This window comes from Typopeltis vanoorti, chromosome 3 (genome assembly GCF_054136105.1).
Source record: "Typopeltis vanoorti isolate ZY-2024b chromosome 3, IOZ_Tvanoo_1.0, whole genome shotgun sequence".
Taxonomy (NCBI): Eukaryota; Metazoa; Arthropoda; class Arachnida; order Uropygi; family Thelyphonidae; genus Typopeltis; species Typopeltis vanoorti.
In genome coordinates this window covers 138,325,436-138,347,259 of record NC_143551.1, presented here as the reverse complement: position 1 = coordinate 138,347,259, position 21,824 = coordinate 138,325,436, and the positions used below count along the sequence as shown (strand labels likewise).

At 34.9% G+C, this 21,824-nt stretch overlaps 1 protein-coding gene across 1 annotated transcript in view; it reads left to right on the top strand.

The window, feature by feature from the left end:
- LOC150108597 (uncharacterized) overlaps nucleotides 1-21,824 on the top strand; it is a 186,253-nt gene that overhangs the window by 58,492 nt on the left and 105,937 nt on the right. Inside the window, exon 6 of the mRNA XM_090416046.1 lies at nucleotides 9,484-9,532. Within this exon, the coding sequence (XP_090272172.1) occupies nucleotides 9,484-9,532 (49 nt within the window). The remainder of the gene's footprint in view (nucleotides 1-9,483; nucleotides 9,533-21,824) is intronic.

Genomic DNA, 21,824 nt, shown 5'->3' with positions numbered 1-21,824 from the left:
ATGTAGAAAATTTCAGCTATTATGGCAGTTTTTAGTGAGGATTGCAAATTAAATATGGAAATAGAATTAGATCAAAAGAATAGGCATCTACTCTATAATTATGGTGGCAATCCAAGATCCTGTTTAAAAGATCAAATACAAGAAATAAAATACACCACAAACAGAATTCCAGAAATCTACCTTAAAATTAAGAATTATACAAGTTTATTCACCACACAGAGTATGAAATACATGCATTTTATGAAATACTAGAGCAACTAGTAAATAGCGATGCTGCATTTTTTTACAGTTTTTTGCGAGACTTTAATGCTAAAGTAGGTAAGAGCAGTGCACATCTAGCAGCGATTGAAAATATGGATTGCACCAGAGGAATGAAAATGGAGAAAGATTGATAGAATTTGCTGAAAGCAGAGGACTCTTCAATGAATGACTTCTTCAAAAAAAAAGGAAGAACTGGAAATGAACATAGAGGAGTGCAAATAAAGAGGTGTTTAATGATTTAATGATATGATATATTGTAAGACTGAGATACATGATAAATAATTTCAATACATGTAGCAACCATAGATTAGTGATATCCAAAATTATCAACAAAAGATGAGAAAGACAGAAACTGATTAAAAGTTTATCATATTAATTTATCATATCTGGGGAGAGGGGCATTCTTCCAAAAAGATAGAAGTTTGATAATGTAGATATAAAGTTGATCATAGGACAAAATAAAAGAATAGCCCTTAAAGATGAAAATGGAGTACTAATCACAGACAAAGAACAGATCATAAGAAGAGTGGAATCTTTCTATATCAACTTATATGATGATTCTCAAAACTTAAGCCAGTATGAAAATAATGATGTAGTACTCTAAATGGAAAAGGAAGAAATAAGCTTTGATTTTATAAAAGAAGTTTAGTATGCAATGGAAAGCATGAATAGTGGAAAGGCACCAGGTGAACATGAGATATTTATAGAAGTTTTGAAAGCAGGTGGTAAACTGGTCATGACTGCTAAGTAAAATTTATACATCCTGTCCAAGACAGAAGAGAATACCAAAGAGTTGGAATGCTATCCTAATTATAATTAGTTTTTTTGCTTGGTTAGAAAATAAATTATGCTTGAAGTTGTATTTTTTGTTTTTATCCTTTACCTAAGCATGGAAAAAAAGTGTGATAACCTCCTGACTAGGTTGCTCATATATAGACACAGCTTCATATCAAATTTCTCTGATACATCCATTGATTTAGCTCTCAATATTTCCACATGTCTGGCTTCCACTTATGAGACCTAAAAGTTTGTTATTAATCTGGGTAGTAACCCTTACTATAATGAATGCCAAGGATTAAAAGAAAGTTTACTGTGCATTATGAGATAATAGGACAATTTGATATGAAGTCATGTATTTAGGCTTATTTGCTGGATACATTCATGTTTAAATTTAATAGAAGGAAAACAACACAGTGAAAGAATTAAACATGAATTTAAATCTTTATTGCAGAGACATCATTTATGATACAATGAGAATTCTATTAATAGAATTCTAATAATGCATTCACAGAACACACACACACAAAATATATATATATATATATATATATATAATAAATAAGTAGATGATATTAGACTAAGCCTAAAGTACTAAGAGGCACGCCCTCTGTGAGTGCTGGTAGACAGCCTAGGGTGGAAGTCTAAGAATTACTGTTTCCCAAATCTTGGAACATGTCACAAAACCATATTAAGGTTTGGTTGGTAGGTTACTTCAGATTTTCCCACACCTGCAGGACTATTCCAGGGCGCTGTACTTTCTCTATAGTTGTTTCAATTTTCATAAATGACCTTCTCTTTCTCTTTAGCTTTCTCTTTTTTTTTCTTCTTTTTTTTTTATTTGGCAAACTTTGCAGCGCTTATATATAATCCAATTTACAAGAGCTTCCATAATCCGTACCTTAAACTGGTCCCCTTATCATATTTCAGTGTGGTAAGAACACCCTTTTTTGAACAGAGCTCAACAAATCTACTTGCACATGTCAAGTAGATTTTGCCATGTGCAAGTACTGGAAAAAGTAGAATATTTTTTATTTAATAAATAATAAAAAAACTTTAAACAAGATCCTTTTTTAACTTCAAGAAGTTAAAAAGATCTTGTTTAAAAAGTTTTTAAAAGAAAAATGTGTCATAGAAAGGAAAATTCAAGTAACAAAAATGAATATTGATTTTGTTATTATTATTATTTCTATTCTTATTTAATGACTTTTCTTCTTCAAATGGTTCTCCAAGGAAATCTCCAACATAACACAACACAACTTTATGTAATTTGTATTAACTTATTTGGAATTGGAGGTGTTTTGGATGAGTGCATTTTTTGTGTGGTGCTAGTTTTGTGTAATTGGTTAATTCTCATAGTGGACAACACCTTTATAATCCTCACACACAGAGAGCATGATCTTCTTTGGGTGCAATCCTGCTTTCGAGGTTGTTTGCAGTGGTTCGTTCTTGTGCCCCATGATCTTTTACATACCACATTATTGTACACGATCCATTTTTCATCTCCCATCATCATCTGTCAAATGGTCGTTTTCTTGGTGACGTTGCAGCGAATCACAGATGGATATGCGAGCAGTCATATTGGCCTCAGTCAATTCATGCGGCACCCAAACATTGAGTTTTGAAACATATCCCAGCTGTGCAAATGGTTTTCAATGCTTGTATGGGATATGTTCAGTACTGCAGCAACCTCCCACACTGTTTGTGATCGATTTTTGTCGACAATATCTTTCACAACACTTGAATCAACCTCGGTCGGGTGACTGCCACAAGGTGCATCACTGACGTCAAACTCCAGAACGGAATTTGGCAAACCACTTTGGCATGCGCATTCTGTTAAAGCACCATCCCCATATACGCTGCATATTTTTTTATGAGCCTCTGCAGCTCGTTTGCCTTTTTTGAAATATAAAAGCAAAATATGCTGGTAATGTACGTTATTTCCTTCCATTTCTAAAAATATGTTACACACATGCAACTGAAGTAGGGTGAACAAAAATTCACTGAAAGGTTATGTGAAATGTCACCTTTCAATTGTGCAATATCGTTGTGCAGTAGCGACAAGTGAAGTGGCATAAACCGAATGAACTTATTTGCCAATCCAATAATTTCGGTCATCATCAAACTCCTGACAAGTACTCTCAGAGAGTGTACAGGATATTATGATAGTACCATGTGAAACAGTTACTCTAACTCTAATATGCCATGTCTTATATTTAAGTGACCACCCCACACATTCCGGGATGCTTAACATGTCAAGTTGTTTCTTAGTTTCCTTATTTTTAATATAATGCTGCCATTGATCTTCAGTTGAAATCTTAATATTGAAATAATTACCATATTTACCGGCGTATAAATGCTAAATTTTGTCTCTGCCAAGTTACTTTCTCCTGACAGGCCATTCAGCCTAACATGAAAGGGAAGATGGGAATTGAATAAAATCCAAGTTTGTTAATGTTTAGGACATTACTTGAAATAGGATTATGTTGATTCCGTCATTTCCTTGAGCATCAAAATCCATGTACGATATGGAATTATGAAAAAAAAAAATTCTGTTTGTAGTAACTTTGAGTGTATGACAGTGGAGGTATATGATGAAAATTATGTTGCAGTGTCCATAGTAGTTTTTCTCACAGAGATTTTCATTAGATGTAAGGTTATAAATTCTTCATTGAGACAGGATAATCTCTTAGGGATGGATATTCACTGTTTGGGAGAGAAAAAAATCAGTCTGTTGCTGCATTTATTTCTGTAATTTTGGTTAGGAATAAAGAATTTTGAATTTTCCTATAGTAAAATATTGGCTTCACCTTAAGCCTCTATATTGGGCATCACTGAGCCTCCAAAAGGCCTTTGATAGTGTCTTCTTTCCTGCTCTCCTTCGAGCGCTGTCTATTGCTGGATGTCCGGAACCCTTTCTTTCTTATGTTATGGAGCTATAATTGGGTAGCTCCACCACTATCACTACAGGGTCCCGTGCGACTTCTATTCCCTCAGTGCAGGGTGATCCTCTATATCCCCTTTTCTTTAACTGCATCATAGATGAGTTTCTTCACTCTCTTCCTAGCCATATAGGCTACTCTCTAGGCGCTTCTTCCTTTAATGCTATGGCCTTTGCAGACGATCTTATTCTGGTTATTCGAGGCCTTTCTATTAATGTAGAGAAGTCCTGCTCTTTAGCTCTTGTCGTGACAAGAAGCTTAAGGTCGAGACTATAGAGTTTTTCCCTGCACTCTCCACTTTTTATCTCCACTCTTCCAGGATGGTTGCATGCTTTGACCATCCTGGAAGAGTGGAGATACCTCAGTATCATGTTCACCCCCAAAGGGAAGGTCTTCTGTCCCTTCTATCCTAGAAGCTGGGATCGCTTCTTTGAGGAAAGCTCCTCTCAAGCCCCAGCAAAGACTGTTTCTCCTTTCCTTATCTCCTACCTCGCTTTTACCACAAGTTGGTGCTTGGGAGGACATATATCTCAGAACTGTCCTGAATGGACAGAGCTACCCGTTCAGCTGTGAGATCATGGCTCCGACTGCCGCCTGACACCTCTACTGCATATTTCCACACGAAGGTGAAGGATGGTGGACTCAGGGTTTCATCACTTAGATTGCTGATCCCACTCCCAAGTCTCTGACTTTGTCAATTTCCTGGAGTACAGTTCCAACAATGTAGTATATAGCTGGTAATATTTTCACCTCAAAATGTATAACCTTACACTTTGCCACATTAAACTACAATCCCTTCTCCTTTGCCCAGTCTGCCAATCTTTCCAAATCATCTTGCAAAATTTTGATGTTATCTGTATTAACTATTGCTCTACCCAACTTTGCATCATTAGCAAATAACTGAACAGTTCCTCTCTCAGATCCTTTCCTATATCATTAATGAACAAATTAAACAGCAGTGGTTCAAGAACAGAACCCTATGACAAGCACACCACTAGTCACAGGCCTTCTTTTGGACTCTATTGTTTTAGATTAACTACTCTCTATCTCTCCATTAACCACCCTCCTATCCATCTTACCAGTCCTATATCCATCCCCATGTGCTGCAGTTTACTTATTAGAATTCCATGTGGTATCCTGTCAAAGGTCTTTGCAAAATCCAGCAGTATCACTGTAAACCCGTTATTACCTTCATCCAGTATTACAGTGCTCCCCCCCCTACACACAGTATCTCCATCTATTCATTCCTGTATTTTGCTCTTGACTAATTTCTCCAATACTATGACAACTCTTGATATGCTGATTGGTCGGTAATTTTCAACATCAGTCTTGGAACCTCCTTTATGCAATAGAAGTATTTTTTTTTTTTTTTGAAGTTTATTTTACACTTGATTAGACTATAATAAATTTAGTTTAATCCTTTATCCAAGTGTAAGCAAACAAAGCTTGAGCCTGAAGTATCTTCAGGACTGATGCAACTCGTGGTAAAGGTGGACCAAGCTGTCATCACTCCTTGTCTCAATATCTCCCATAATGTAAAGCACATTTCCTTGCAGACGTGTATAATGCTATGCATTAAGGGAAAGGCCACTACCCAGACCGGTTTTGACCTTTATTGGGGTCTCCTCAGTGGGAGCCAGACCCAGTAGCGGTGATACCAAGGCAGAAGCAATGGAGAAGTCATATTTACCTATACGAGTTGCTAAAAGGTGTACCACCTTATTATTAAATTACTCTGGATTTAGAGGGGAAAAAAAAATTTCCAACATAATTTCAATGCTGAAACAAACGTTCACATGAAGATAAGGATGTCATTTTTTTCCTCTTTACAAGGCCTTGATAAGACCTCACTTGGACTATTGTGTGCAGGTCTGGTCTCCTGGTTTCCATTGTGATTCTGATATGTTGAAGGGAGTGCAAAGGAGTGTTAAAAATGATATCAGTATTATGGAATACTGATTATGAAGATAGATTGAGAATTTGGAGACTGCAGGTACTAGCAAACAGGAGAAAGAGGGGTGATATGATTGGGATTTACAAACTTCTCTAAAGGTCATGCAGGATTTCAATTTATTGAGGGTGGAGAAAGGACAGGAGGGCATCCTTGGAAGCTAAGAATGAATGCCACTGTTTGGAGTGGATTGCGATTGGATGTTGTATGTGCAAGCAGTGTGAATGAATTCTAGCATAAGTATGATAGCTGGTGCAGGTATGTGACCTCCCTTAATGAGTTCCTGACTCCCTAGAGGTCTCTTAATAATAATGATAATAATAAATTTTAAGAGATTATACATTTATTTAATACAGTTGAGGATAATAATTTCCCACACTTTTGTGAAAAATTATTATCCTCAACTTATTATTATCAAATTATTATCCTTTGGAACAGTGAGGCAGTCATTACAATTGAGTTTAGATCAATGAAATTGAGCTTCAGCACTTTCTTTCTATGAACGTTCATGTCTATATATGGTTCTATGCAGCAGCTTGGTGTTTTCAATTCCATTTTGTGCCAGGCCAGGTTTGTGAGGTGTGATAAGTCAAATGTGGTTCAGCAATACTTTTGTTTACAGATCTTTCTGTTTTTCCAAAGTAAGACAAGCTGCATGAACATGGTACTTGGTTATATGCCAGGTAGCACCAGTTGTGAGAGTTTGTCTTTTGAAGAAGGTAGCAGTTATGAATTTGGTTGATGGGTGGCGATGAGTTGGTATTTTTTCATATAATTTTTGCCAAATGTTCAGAAATGCCTTTAATATATGGTACAAAAGGTAGTTTAAATGTCATAAAAACAACAGAATTAGAAGCTGATCTGTCAAATACATTAAACCACGACTTACTGTGTATGGTTTTTTAATAGATCAAAAAATGCAGACACTGAAGCCTTTGGAAAAAGTATCATAAATCTCGATAAGGAGTACTTAACTCGGTGAAAGAAAAAGAACTAAATTACCTATGGACAGATTGGTTGTAAACTTAACTGGCCTTCTAGCTGAAGATGAAAATGTACCAGCACATATCACAAGTTTGCGATTTCACCCAAACTTATTCCTTATTTAGATTTCATGCATAACTTTGAAAAGAACATCAGTCATCTAGTAAGGAAGTTAATAAACTATGTTTTGAAATAGCCAATGTGATCTATAATGCACATCGATCAAAATTGAAAGTCCTAAGTCCTTAAAATGTAATAATAATAACATAATTATCACCAAAGCTGACCAAGGTAATACCACTATAGATGCCGAATCATATGATTGAAAAATGAAATTACTTCATGCTCGAAATACATACTCCCAGCTTAATGATCCTATCAAAAATCTCTAGATCAGGAAACCATCAAAAGATGCATAACATAACCACCATAGATGCCGAATCATATGATTGAAAAATGAAATTACTTCATGCTCGAAATACATACTCCCAGCTTAATGATCCTATCAAAAATCTCTAGATCAGGAAACCATCAAAAGATGCATAACATACCATGAAAGATCCTCTAAAATATGACTCACAAAAATTACATAAAAGCAGTTGTATACTTATACCTATTGTGGATTCTGTAGGCAGTCCCACATAAAATTTCAAGATTTATGTCTAACCTCTTCTGTCCCCTCATTGGTCACTCATCTTCTTTGATTAAAAAAAAAAAATCACAGAATTTCTTATAAAAACAAGACATTAATCTGGCAGATACAGAAATATTAGTAAACTTTGACATCGTCTCTCCCTTCACTAATATTCCTCACAAAGAGACACGAGCCCAAAAATTTCCATCTGACATAGTGGATTTTTGTCTCAAATTGTGCTGCAGTTGTGCATTGGTTAGATACAAGTGTCCTTCAGTGGTGTTATTGTTTGGAACTATGTTGTATATATTGTGTTTTCGCTGCTGTTTGTTTCACTACTTCAACGTGTAAAGATGGCGTCCAACAAGAAACGTACGTCAGCGGTGCACAGGACTTCTACTTCGACACGAAAGGCTGGCTCAACGTTAGATTTTTCGCAATGGATGCATTGCGGAAACTGCTACATATATGCACTGAAGAATGTGAAGGATCTATGGTCGGTCTGGCTAAGTGAGAAGAATGAAAATGTCGATGTATGTGAGAAGTGTCAGGATAGGCTGGAGTGTTTAGGAATGGAAGCTGACGTTGGGTGCCATAGCGGAGGAACTTCGGTGGGAGTTCATGAAAATGAAAAATGACCATCTTCTGCATGAGGAATTGGGAGTGCTCAGTAAGGAGATACTGGAAGTTAAAACTGAGTTTAACGTTAAACAGAGAAATTGGACTATAGAGATTACTTTAGCTGAAGTAACTAGAACAGATTTACGTATGGGTGAGTCTTTGGTGAATGATGCAGTAATAAATAGTATGGGAGTGATTGGGAGTCGTTGATACTTCCACATATGGATTAGTGTGCTCAGGTCTGGTTACCTGGATTCCTTGGAGATGAGGAGGCTGTGGAGAGGGTTCAGAGAGGAGTGACCAAGTTGGTAAGTGATGTAAAAAATGCTCCCTATATTGATGGATTGAGAGCTTGTGGATTGCAGAGGTTGGTTGATAGGTGGAGAAGAGGGGGATATGATAGAAACATTTAAATTACTGAAAGGTTTTTATAGGATTGATGCAGGGGAAATGTTTCAGCTGTGTGATAGTGATGGAAGAACAAGAGGTCATCCCTGGAAATTAAAGAGTGTGGTTAACAAGGGTGTCAGAACAAGGTTTTTTGCCTGGGGGGGTGGTGAATGTGTGGAATCCATTGCCTGACTTAGTTGTGAGCTCTTTGTCTGTAAATGAATTCGAGAAAGTTGGGGTCTCCCGCGATGAGTCTACTGACTCCATGGAGATACCCGTAATAATAATAATTTATCTAAATTTGCAGTTGCATCAGGTTACTTCACATGGAAAGATAAAATATATAAACAAGAGGAAGGAACTGCAATTGACTATCACTATCTGTAATTCCTTATTGTTCGCTGTTTGTACTGATGATGCCTTACATTACATAAGACGAAATATCTACACAAAATTTAATTTTACTTCCACAGGTGTCAGTATACAAGAAAATACAGCATAAATTGTGTAATCTTGGCCTATGCCATTTGATTACAAATTTTAAATTACAAAATGAAACAGTAAAAACAAATTTTACTGTTTCATTTTTTATATTAAAAACTTATTTATTAATGTGTAACTATCAACTTTACCTTTCACAATGTATCCTTTTTTTTGTAGGCTGGGGGCAGAAACGGGTGATTAATATGTGTAAAAATTCACTATGTCACTGTTAGCATCACAAAAAAATCCTGTTCATCTGAATTGCACTCCAGTAAGAAAAAAATATCAGTAAAATTTGTTTTAGACAAGTTAGTGTGGGATAAAATTTATAGATGTTCTTAAAATCTGTTGTATAGAGAATAAAGCATATTTCATATGAATATTGGTCTTATTTCATATCTTTAGATACAGACATTTAACCCCTCTTTTTTTTTTTCAAGGTAATTGAAGTTGTTATAATGTTTGACCAAGAAAAGAAGAAGTCAAGAGGTATGTAGTATACATTGTAGCATTTTAGCATGCATCTCATGGATTTTTTTTCAGCTTTTCCAAAGGGCATTCGTAGTAGTCAGCTTCTTATATAATATTAACTATACAGATCTATATCTTAGTATAGTGTATGAATAATTTAGTTCCCTAACTAAAACATTTTATAGAATACATTTGTTTTAAGGTTTTTGCTATAATTGTCTACCTCTTTAATGAAGAAATTACCATTAGAATTATGTAAACAACCGTTATGGCTGGCTTATGAACAGTAATTGCTTTCCAAAAAAATGTTTTGTCCTTTGTTTTTAGTAGAATACAGTATATTTGGGTTTCAGTTTTTATGCAGTGCTTCATACTTAGCAGCCTACAGAACTGCTGTATTATAGATTTCTAAAAGTCTATCATGGGTAGGAATCACATGAAAAATATATTTACCTAATATAACACCATGAGCAATAGAACCGAATACTACAGTGATTGATTTTTGAAATATTACGTGCACTTTTTCACTCTTTAGAATGTGAATGTCAGTGATATGTAACAATATATTGCTAATATATGCTCTTAATTATGTCAGTTACTTCCTGCTGATTTTGAAAACCTTGTCCATATTTTTGCTGTCACAGGCTGATTTTTCACAAATTGTCATTTTTATAATAAGTGACTCATTTTCATATTTATCAATCAAAGGAGAAGTATTCAATAAGTTGCCCTTCACAATAGTAATTTATATGCATTCATTCCTATTGCTCTTTCAGCTCACCTGAAGCATACTATTTTCAGTTTCTGTTTAATAATAAGAAAGAAGCTGATTGGCATCTTCATAGAAACAAGTCCTTTTGTGTTACTGAATCACTGTCCAACTTTAAAAACAATCGTTTTGATCTTTTAGTAGCAGAACATGTTTGTGAGACCTCATATAAAGAAATTGACTTTGGATGAACGTATTGAATCATAAACTTAAATTGGGTATGAGAGAAAAAACACCCAAATTACCAGTATACAGGCAATTCTTATTATACCAAACTTGTAGAGATAAGGACTACTAGAATAGTTCATTATAGTGGATAGTTTTACTGTAGTGAATTTTTTGTATCATAGGATTGTACCTGTGGCCTTTGGTTAGGACTTTTTAGAAGTTTATTGTAGTGAGTGAGTTTGTTATAAAAGTATTTGCTGTAGTGAAAGTAGGTTGTATTATCAGCAGTGTGCTTGAAGTCTCAGTTGAGTTGCATATCATCACATTATCAGTCTTTTGATGTGCACTCTCAAAAGAGGTATACACAATACTCTGATACTATGGGCATAAGTTTGTTATTTCTAGCTTACCATCATCAATTTTCCTCTAGATTAATCTATTTGTTAAGTCTCCGGTATTATTGGATCTTAAGTTTTGAACTTTCTCAGTCTTTTTACCTGGCATCCTGACATTGAAGGAGATTGGAATGCCAAAGTTGGAATAGATAATGATGGTTGGGAAAAAGTCATTGGAAAATATGGTTTCAGAGAAGGAAATGAACGAGGTGAAAAATTGTTAGAATTTGCTGTGGACCAAACTTTTTTTTGCTAACCTTATCTCTGCCATTCTATTTACATGAAAACTCCTTTCTGATATCTTTTCATAATGTAATTCTTACACTGATGTATCTCTCTACTCTTGTATATTTTCTCAGAATTCATATCTTTCATATCTAGTTTTTGATCAGCAGTTTTATTTCTAATGCCAGCCTTCTGTCCATGTGGTTAGCATATCTGCTCTCTAACCAACATATAGCAGGTTCAAATCTCACCATAGGCTTGGATATTTACGACTGTCTTTAGTTGAGAGATGAATTTCATTGCCTGTTAGAGACCACCACCTTGCTTATTGGAGTCCTGAAGTGGCTTGAAAAAGTTCCATGTTTGGTCTCTAAAGCAGAGGTTCTGGAACAGATAAAAAAAATTAAATGAAACTCTCAGATCTAGAAGTTAGAATTAGTTTGAACATCATTTAGATGGTTAGCTTAGTGTCTTTGGGTTATTCTATTATTTATTTCATCTTTAATTTGCTGTCTTTACTAAAAATTGTGTCTGAAGAGGTAAAATATTTTACTTGTTTTATAGGTTCTACATTGAGAATGCAACCCCCACTGTTTTCTCTTTATTGCTGATTTTCATTCTGAATTTTTTTACAGCAGTTACTCAATTTAGTTAGAGATTTGAATATGTGTACTGGATTTATTTAGCAGTATAATAACATCATCTGTATAAAGAGGAGCCGAGTTGAATATTTCTGATTGATATCAGGTCTAATGCCATTTTCCCTCATGAAGAGTGATCCATGTAGATACTAACAGTGGAGATAGCTGACACCTAATTTTACCTCATCCCATATTCCTGTACATCCAATTATATTGACTCAAAATATAGAGGCTGTGTATATGTTTCTCTATAATATTTTCTATTTACACCCTTTAATTGTAATGTTTTGAACAGCGTTTTAACTTATTGTCTTTTTCAAAAGATATAGGAAACAATGGACACAGGTTATATTCCTATGGTTTCCTGTTTCTCTTAAAGTAGAAATCTGATCCTGACAAATGATATGTAGCTTGAAGCTTATTCTTGACTGGATTTCTCTTTAACAATTTTACTTACCATATTTTTAAATAAGTTCATAAATCTTACCCGAAATATTCATTACAGAAATTTTTCTACAATTTTTACATTGCAGTTTAATTCATTCAGAATCTTGGAACTTTCAGTGTATGTCATGATTAATTAATTCTTATTACATATGAAAATGGCTCCTTATATAAAATATAGAAATGACATTTTGGTGATACCTTCTGAATTTCAGGGGGGAGGAGAAGACTTTTCAAAATTGGCTTAGCTGAATTATGGAAATTCATTTATTAGAACCAGTTCAGTTTTAAAAAGATTAAATTCGCACTGAGAGAAAACACATTGTCAGGTCCTAAGAATATATTTTACAAAGGAAAAAGAAAATTAAAGGCAAATAAAAAAATTGAGCAAAATGAAATTTCCTAGAAAATACATAGTTCTCATCATAGATAATAAAGTTCACAGAAAAAGTGTTAGATATTGATCAAACAAGTAGTCTTTATTTTTACTTAGTCAGCAGTAGAACATTGCTAATTTTCATTAATAAGTACTTAGTGAATTAGTCGTTTACAATTACATATCAGTGTGTCATTTCTAGACAAGGCAAGATTAAAAGAAGAAGATCTTTGATAGTGACTTTAATTGTTACTGGGTGATTTAATTTAAATCATGTGTAGGTGCACTATCCTATGAGATAAAAGGATGTGATAAGATAGATTTAAAGGGGGGGGGGGAATGCCCACTATGACATCAGTGTGTACTGAAGATCTTTCATTGCAAGATGGTAACATGATTGAATTCAAGTATTGTTGTAGAGTTAAAGTCGTACTTGAATTGTCATGTTCAAAAGCAATGTTGAAAAAAGCCAAGGGATGCTTGTAACTTTCTTCTTAATGAGAAGAAAGTTATAACCATCATGTACTGCAAAGTAATCTTTGGAACTTAAATTTTTTTCTTGCATGAAAACTACCTTGGATTCCTTCCCCTCCATTGTTTTACATCTCCTCACCTCACACACCATCGTTATTATCTACATGACAATGTTGCCATCAGGATCTACATTGCTGGCCTGGTTAGCCAAGTGATGAGCATGCCCACTCTCTAACCTACAAGCTGTGTGTTCATATCTTGCCATGGACTTGGATGTTTGTGATTGTCTTTAGGTGGTGGATGAATTTCATAGTCTGCCATGGGATTGCTGCCCACTTGCCATGAGGTCATTTCTCTACTTACTGGAGGCCTGAAGTGGTTTGAAAAGGTTCCATATTTTTTGGTCTGTAATGTAGTGTGCATGCATGTGTGTGTATCTGTGGTGTTGCATGCCCATTTCGGTGCTGTCATGTGGATTATGCAACCTATGTTACAAAATTCACATAGATTTGACAGTATGGTTGCGTTTTTATCAATGTATGAAAGTTTTGAGATAGTGCATCAGTGCTCATCTTAATTGGTCCAATGCAATTAATTGTTGGATAACTTTTAATACTTTAATTTATCAATTAATTGTAACCAAATCTGCATAGAGTGGGAGAACAATCTGTTTTAGGATTTATTAGAAAACAATAATGAATGAGAATGCTCTGTTTGGTTGGTATATTTGAATTACCCAAAGGTGAAAATATGCAAACCATCATTTATAAGATATGGGAAATGAAAGGAAAGAATAAGTGTGAGTAGAAATACTTTCATTAATGCCAAACAAGTTATTAATAATTAACATTTGTGATATATGAGACCCATAACTTGCTAGGTAAAGCATATAGCATGTGATCCTATAATTTCTAGGCATAAGTGAATTTATGATGGCATAATTAAAAAAAAAAAAAAAGATGAGAAGAGATGAGCTAAAGAGATTTGCTTGCAAAGTATAAATAACTAACCAATAATAAACAGCCACTAATACATTTAGTAGTTAAACTAGGGAGAGGCTAATCCAATGAACTAATAATGTTGATCAGGTGATTCATTTAGGCGTGGCAGGAATACATGTGGTTTGATGGAGCAGCAAATCATCTCATAAAATTTGGTGTTCATGTTATGTGTATTTCTCTGGTTTATGTATATTTCACTCTGTTTTTCTAAGAATTTTCTTTTGTTTACTGAGACTCAGTATATATTATGCAATAATAGGATACATGATATCATGCGGTGATTAATACCTTTGGAGGATAATGGATGGCAATGCTGTAGCCAATGAAGTTCTAACTGAGGCTCGGCTATTGCTGTTACCCTCTTGCCATGATCAGAGCTTTAATAACTCAAAAACACCTTATCCCTACACTGTCCTCTACAGATAACGGGGAAGATGAAAAGCATTCTTGCTTCACCCCTTTAAGCCGGCCAGTCCTTATAAATTTTTCTCCCGCGATGAATCTTTGGACTCCTTGGAGGTATCAGGAATAATAATAATAATAACATCCGATCGTTATTGGAATTATCCATTCTTTCGGGAATCCTACATTCATTAGTTTTTTAGTATCAGCGGCTCTTCTGTCTTATCAATTTCTCATATGCTGGTATTTTGTTGTAGATCAACAACTTATAATACACAGAAGTATTCATTTTTATTCAGGAATAGATAAATTTTTACTGTCTGTTGTTTCCAAAGACTAGAATAAAAAAAGTTCTTATACTGTTAAAAATAACTTTCCAACCTTAACGGATACTATACTGCACAAGCAAGAAAAACAGTTAGCTTTGTTTATTGCTAAATACAGTAAACAGATATTTAACATTTGTGTACTATATTTAGGAACAATTAGTGTAAGACAACTCGAACGACACAGCGGAAAAACACTCCGATCCCACAGGATATACTGAATGCATACAAACAGAACAGATTTATTGTAGCACTAAAAATAACACCTAATTAAGCACATTTGTCCTAACATCCACTTTCAAATTTTCAGTTTCAGAAAATGTGTAACAAGTGTTTGTAATACAGCCATTGAATACAGAAAGTGCTCAATTTATGAAAAGTAAAATGAATATACATATACAGGTATCTCTCGATTAACGCGGTTAATTAATCCCTCGATGTTATCACGTTAATCAAATATAATAATTAATGGTAAAAATTACAATTCGTCCATGATCGATTACTGTATTAATAGTTCATTTTATATGGTACTCTTTTAGGAAAGATAAATGAATGCAAAGTAAATGTTTAATGAATGCTTGTACCTACATTAGTTACTGCATTTTTTTTATCAAAAGAAGTTATCAAGAATCGTTTGAACAGTTTTAATTTTTTTTTTTCTTATCGGCATAAATTCTACAATAACAAGCAAAATGACTTTCCAGACCTCGGCAAACAAGCATTCTTCGATTAACATCTGGATCCGTATCCATTACTTGCTGCTTAAGTGATTCTAAACTGCGAAATATTCCCTCCAGTTCTTTGACTGTTATCTCCTTTGGAGCCTCATCTTCACATTCCATTTGTTCGTTGTCTTCATATGCGCGTTGTTGTTCAATTTCAAGATCGTTGTCACTGAAATCTTTTAAATTTGAATCGAATAATTCTTTAACATCTTCTGCATCAACACCATCAAAACCAAGGTATCATCAATTGCAATTTCTTCAACCATGTTGTTCACAGGATATTGAAATCAACCTAAGTCATTATGGTAAAAGGTTTTTCCAAACAGCTTTCATGCAGCTAGAAGGCATTGCTCCCACGAGTCATGAATGCTTTGAATTGCATGCTTAATGCTAAATTTTTTCCAAAATTCTTGTAGCATAATCGTATTTTCTCCCGTTGTTGTTTCTACTGTCTTTGAAAATGTTTTTTTTAAGAAAATAGGCTTTGAAAGTTGCAATGATGTCGTATTCGATGGGAAAAATAAAACTTTCACATTCTCACACAGATCATTAAGAGAATTTGGATGACCAGGTGCATTATCTAAAAGCAAAAGAGCTTTGAAGGCTAAGTTATTTCTCTTGCAATAAGCTTCAACTTCCAGGCAAAAAAAAAAAAAAAAAAAAAAAAAAAAGACTTAAACTAATCTTCAAATAGACGTTGGGTAACCCAAACCTTCTGATTCGCCCACCAAATTACAGGTAAAGAGTTCTTGTTATATCCTTTTAAAGGCCTTGGGGTCTGAGTTCGATAGACAAGCAGCAGCTTCAATTTAAAATCTCCATTAGCTTTCCCTCCAAGCATAACTGTTAAGCAAACTTTTTATACTTTATAGCCAGGCTGCGCTGCTTCTTTTTTGATATAAAAGTTCTAGATGGAATTTTTTTCCAATAGAGGCCAGTTTCATCTACATTGAAAATTTGGAAGTAATCGTAATCATTTTCTTCGATAATTTTCTGCAGCTCAGGAGGAAATGTGGATGCAGCATCTTCATCGGCACTAGCAGCTTCACCTATTATTTTCACATTCTTTAATCCCAGCCCTAGATTTAAAATTTTCAAGCCAGCCTTTGCTAGCTGTGAACTTTGAATTGTCTTCTTTATATTTAGTCTCTTTAAGTCTTGAAAACAAGCTTAGAGCTTTGGCCGCATTATTATAGGCACTAATTGGATCTCTTTTGATTGCAGTCTTCCAGCCAAATAATCAGCAGCTCTTCTATTTCGACCATTATAGCACTCCGGTTATATGTGCATTGCATACTTGCAGATGTAGATGCAACTTCACCTTGCTCGCAATACTCATCAGATTTGGATAAAATAGTCTGTATTGTAGACTCGTTAAAACCAAATTCGCTTCCGATCTTACTTTTACTTTCACCACGTTTAAATCTTTTAATTATATCATGTTTTGTATCTAATGTAACTACTTTCCTCTTCTTTTTTTCACTTAATGACCTGGTTGTGGGATTGCTCTTATTCTTCGACATGATTAATGGGCTGTGAAATTTACGAAAAACATAATTTGTAAATACGTACAGCAGAACAATTGGAGCTTGCAATACACCCACTCTTAATGCTGGCTCCGAAGTAAGTGGCTGGCACTCAGGATCTAAGAGCATGGCTGCGTGGAAGGAATGAAGTCATCATGCTCACGCCACAAGGCTTGCATGTTTTTGCATGGTAAATTTTAAGCCGCGTTAATCAAAACTCTTGTCGCGTATATCAGGGTATTGCAGCAATTAATTTTGGCACGTTAAGCAAGGGATACCCGTGTTGTGTGTGTGTGTATGTAAAACTTGAAATTAGTTTGAATTGCATTTGAGATATTCAATATCATTCAGACTTAACACGTTAATTTTAGAAATAAAATTCTACCATGGAAGTTGGAGTAACATGTCATATAAGCTTTGTGAAAATCCGAAACGCGAAAGCTGCATACATATGCTAAAAGCTAGTACTGCCCAGGGAATAAAGGAACGACAGACATTCATTTGCGAACCTGACGTGTTAACATATGTTTAAATATGGAAAGCATAAAGGTCAAATTAACGATAGTTATGCTTCATGCGTGCTGATTTTCTGAGAAACAAAGGATTTATGCTTCTTGGTGAGGTTAGATTATCATTAGCAAATACTAGAGTGAGACACAATAATACAATTTTTAAATACAGCCATATATAATTCACACAAAAAGCAGAAATAGTAATCCCTTGGGAAATTATAATTTTTCTGGACTGAATCAAAGAAAGGCTGAAATAACTTGTTTTACTTACTTTATTTATACACAAGTTCCAATCTTCTGTTTTTCTTTAAGAATTGTGTTAGCTCATCATTATAAAATGAAGGTTTTTTCCTTCAGTTTCATCAGCAATGTCTTTTCAATAGCGATTAAGCTTAGGCTGCACAGCCTTTCCTGTGTTCCTCTATAATACATATGTATTCTCTTCATAGTCGAAAAAGAATGCTCAACTGTAGCAGCAGAGCTCAGAATCAACATGATTCTCAGCTCTGCTGCTAACTTATAAATTTCCTTCAATGCAATCTGAAGTTGATTTTCTTACATGAATTTTAATAGGTGGTACACTGGTTTTCTGGCAAATTCTTCAGAAGCAAATAGTACTTTCAGTTCATTTTTGAAGCAAAGTGAATAGAGTCAAAACTGGGCCATAGAAATCCTTTGTTTTCTAAAATACCATTAGGAAACATCTTTGCATACCAACCATATCTTTCACTACAAAGGAGTTGAAAAAAAAGTGAAGAGTATCTTTCTTCCATCTGCAGTCAGCTATTCCCTGGTATAATCAAAAGCACATGCTTTTCTCCATCTCTTCTGATCCTTTTCATCTCTTAGGTCTCGACTTATCAACTGTATGCTTCTCCTTTGATACAGAAACCCAGATATCATCAAATCCATGTTCCCTGTCATTCCTAAGCTTATTCATAGTGTCAGTACAACAGTGCAATATATCATAGTATGAAGTTTGCAGTATATTATTCAAAAAATATACTGAAAAATATAAAAAATATACTGAAAAATATAGAAAAAATTTCTAGCAACAAAATTCTTTGAAAATCTTGCAAGAAATGCAAAAAACCATGCGCTTTGATTACACCATCCATGTCTCATTCCTTAGAATTCTCTGCTATGTGTTCAAAAAATTCAGTGAGTTGATTTCTGAGATGTTTTACTGTGCTTGTTAAATGAGAAGTAAAGTTCCAACTGGTTGGTGTGACGAAGGGTAATTTTTTAGCAACAAAATCTTGCAAAGCATTTATTCTTTTCGATGATTTAGAAGATTTACAAAGCATATATAATAGCCAGAAATGTCGTGGCAGGAATTTCTTTTTTTATAACTTCTTTAACCACATCAGATATAGTGCTGTGGAAGAAGTTTCTTGAAATACAGTTGAATCCTTTAAATGACTGTCTAAAAGAGGATCATACTCATGGAGCATATTTAAAAATCTATATAATTTCCTTGATTAGTTGAATCTTCAGACTCATCATGACCTCTCAAAGGAAGCCCTTACTTAGCCAAATGGCATGTGGCATCAATTAATCTTTTTAAACTGTCTCTATGGGTATCTACTTTGATACTGAACGAACGAGGATGGGCTGGCAATTTGGGATTTAGCCGACCAAATTGTATTCTTATTGGTTAAACCAAAATAAAAAATGATGGTACAACATGACAAAATTTCATGCCGGCTGGGGCGTCGCCCGGTTAAACAAGGTCCCCGTTGTTTTCGCCAGGGAACCAGGGCGAACAGCGAAAAGTCAGCTACTGGAACAAATCTGAAAACAAACCCCAACGCAACATCACCAGAGTTAAAGATCGGTACTATCAACGTAAGAAGCCTGAATGGCAAAGAAATGGAGCTAGCTGAGGAATTAGATAAGTACCAGATCGACATAATAGGGGTGACTGAAACAAAAAAGACCAAAACTGGTGAGATCTTTCTAAGCAATAAATACAAAATGTTATATTCAGGCAATGACAATCAAGGAAAAGAAGGAGTAGCCATAGTATTCAACACAAAATACGAGGCTAATCTTCTTGAATGGCAGTCAGTCTCAAGTAGAGTAATGTGGGCAAATATGAGAATGGGGAACTGGACAATGAGACTTATTTGTGCCTATGGTCCCACAGAAGGCTCTACTAAGGTAGAAGTGGAGGAATTTTTTGATGCTATAGAAAAAGCAACTGACACAATGAAAAAGGAAAAGTTGGTCCTTGTTGGGGATCTAAATAGCAGAGTAGGAAATGATTATGAGACATAGAAAAATATTTTGGGAAAATTTGGAGAAAAGAGCAAAGCTAATAATAATGGCAAATATCTGTTGGATTTCTGCTCAGGACATGGACTGGTTATTACTAACACCATGTTCCAACATAAAAATGTGCACAAATTCACATGGAGAGAAGAGGCTAGGAATAAGAAAAGTCTCATTGACTATGTTCTTGTTGATAGTGATGTTTTCTCTCTGGTGCAGGACACCAGAGTGTATAGAGGATTTGAAATTGGAAGTGATCACTATTTAGTCTTGAGCAGGATAAAATTGAATTTCATATTGAAAAGAATAACATGTAAGAAAGTTTTAAAGCGAATAAAAGTTGAGCAGCTCTCAGATGTGAACTGTAGACTAAAATACAGAAATATTATTGAAAAGAAAATGAAAGAGTTTGAGAACAGGAATCAAACCTTGGAGATTCAGTGGCAAACTCTGAAGAAAACATTGATTGATTCTGCCAGAGCGGCATGTGGCGAGGTTGTGTGCAAGGATAAAAAAATCAGAACTCCCTGGTGGACACAGGAAGTTAAAGAGGCAGTGAAGGAAAAGAAGAAAGCATATCAAAAGTTCCTGGCAAATAAGTCAGCTTTTACTCTTACAGAATACAGAGACAAATGTAAGAAAGCTAAACAGTGTGTAAAACTAGCTAAACAAAAGTCATGGGAGGACTTTGGCAAGAATATAGAAAATAAATATCAAGAAGGTGGCAAAATATTCTGGAGGCTGTTGATGAAGCTTAGGAATGGAGGAAAGAGTGCAGTAAAAGGAGTTAGAGATGATAAAGGTGACATGAAAACAGGAGAAAAAGATATCCTTGAAGTATGGAGTAATTACTTTGAAAAACTGCTAAATGAAACAAGCAGTGATGACAGCACAGTGATAAAAAACACTGACCAGGCATGCAGTCAGGAGTACATATCCATACTTGAAGTAGAAAAAGCCATCAAAGGCTTGAAATGTGGAAAGGCAGCAGGAGTAGATGATATTCGACCACAAATGCTGAAGTATGGTGGTATAAAAGTCTTACAGTGGCTGCACTGCATAGTTCAGAAAGCCTGGATAGAGGGATGAATTCCCGATGATTGGAGTAGAGCTCTCATAGTACCCATATATAAAAAGGGAAATAAAACTGAATGTGAGAATTACAGAGGTATTTCCCTACTGAGTTTTCCTGGCAAGATCTATGCCAGTATACTTGAGAAACGGTTGAGAAGAATTGTGGAAGAAAAGCTTGGTGAAGAACAAGCTGGATTCAGGTCAAATAGAGGCTGTCAGGATCAGATCTTCACTTTACGACAAATAGTCGAGAAAGCATGGGAATATAACAAAGATCTATATTTAAGTTTTGTTGATTTGGAAAAGGCATATGACAAGGTGCCAAGAGAGAAGCTATTCAATATGCTGCAGTTATATGGTGTCAATGGGGCATTATATCAAGCAATGCTTAGTCTTTATTTGAGTTGTAAGTCAGCAGTTAGAATTGAAGGAAGTACAGGAAGATGGTTTAATGTTAAATCTGGTGTGAGACAAGGATGTACATTATCCCCTCTGTTATTCATTATCTATATGGATCACATTATGAAGGAAAGTGGTATTAAACCTGATATCAAAATTGGAGATGTTAATGTCAGCTCTTTGCTTTATGCTGATGATGTTATACTTCTAAATAAATCCGCTACAAGTCTGCAAGATTCTCTGACTAAATTGAATAGCTGTTGTAATAGATATGGTATGAAGGTCAGCAATAAAAAGACAAAGACAATGAAAATAGGCAGAATCATTGAAAATGTCAACTGTGTTGTGAATGGAGAACCTGTGGAACAAGTAAAACATTTCAGCTACTTAGGCACAATTTTTACTGAAGATGGTAAATTAAATATAGAAATAGACAACAGAATCAGCAAAGCTGGTATGGTGGGAAGTTAATTGAATAAATTCATATGGAATAAGAGAGAAATTAGTCAGAACAATAAATTAGCTGTATACAAGACGGTGTTCAAACCAGTTTTAACTTATGGATCTGAGAGCTGGGTC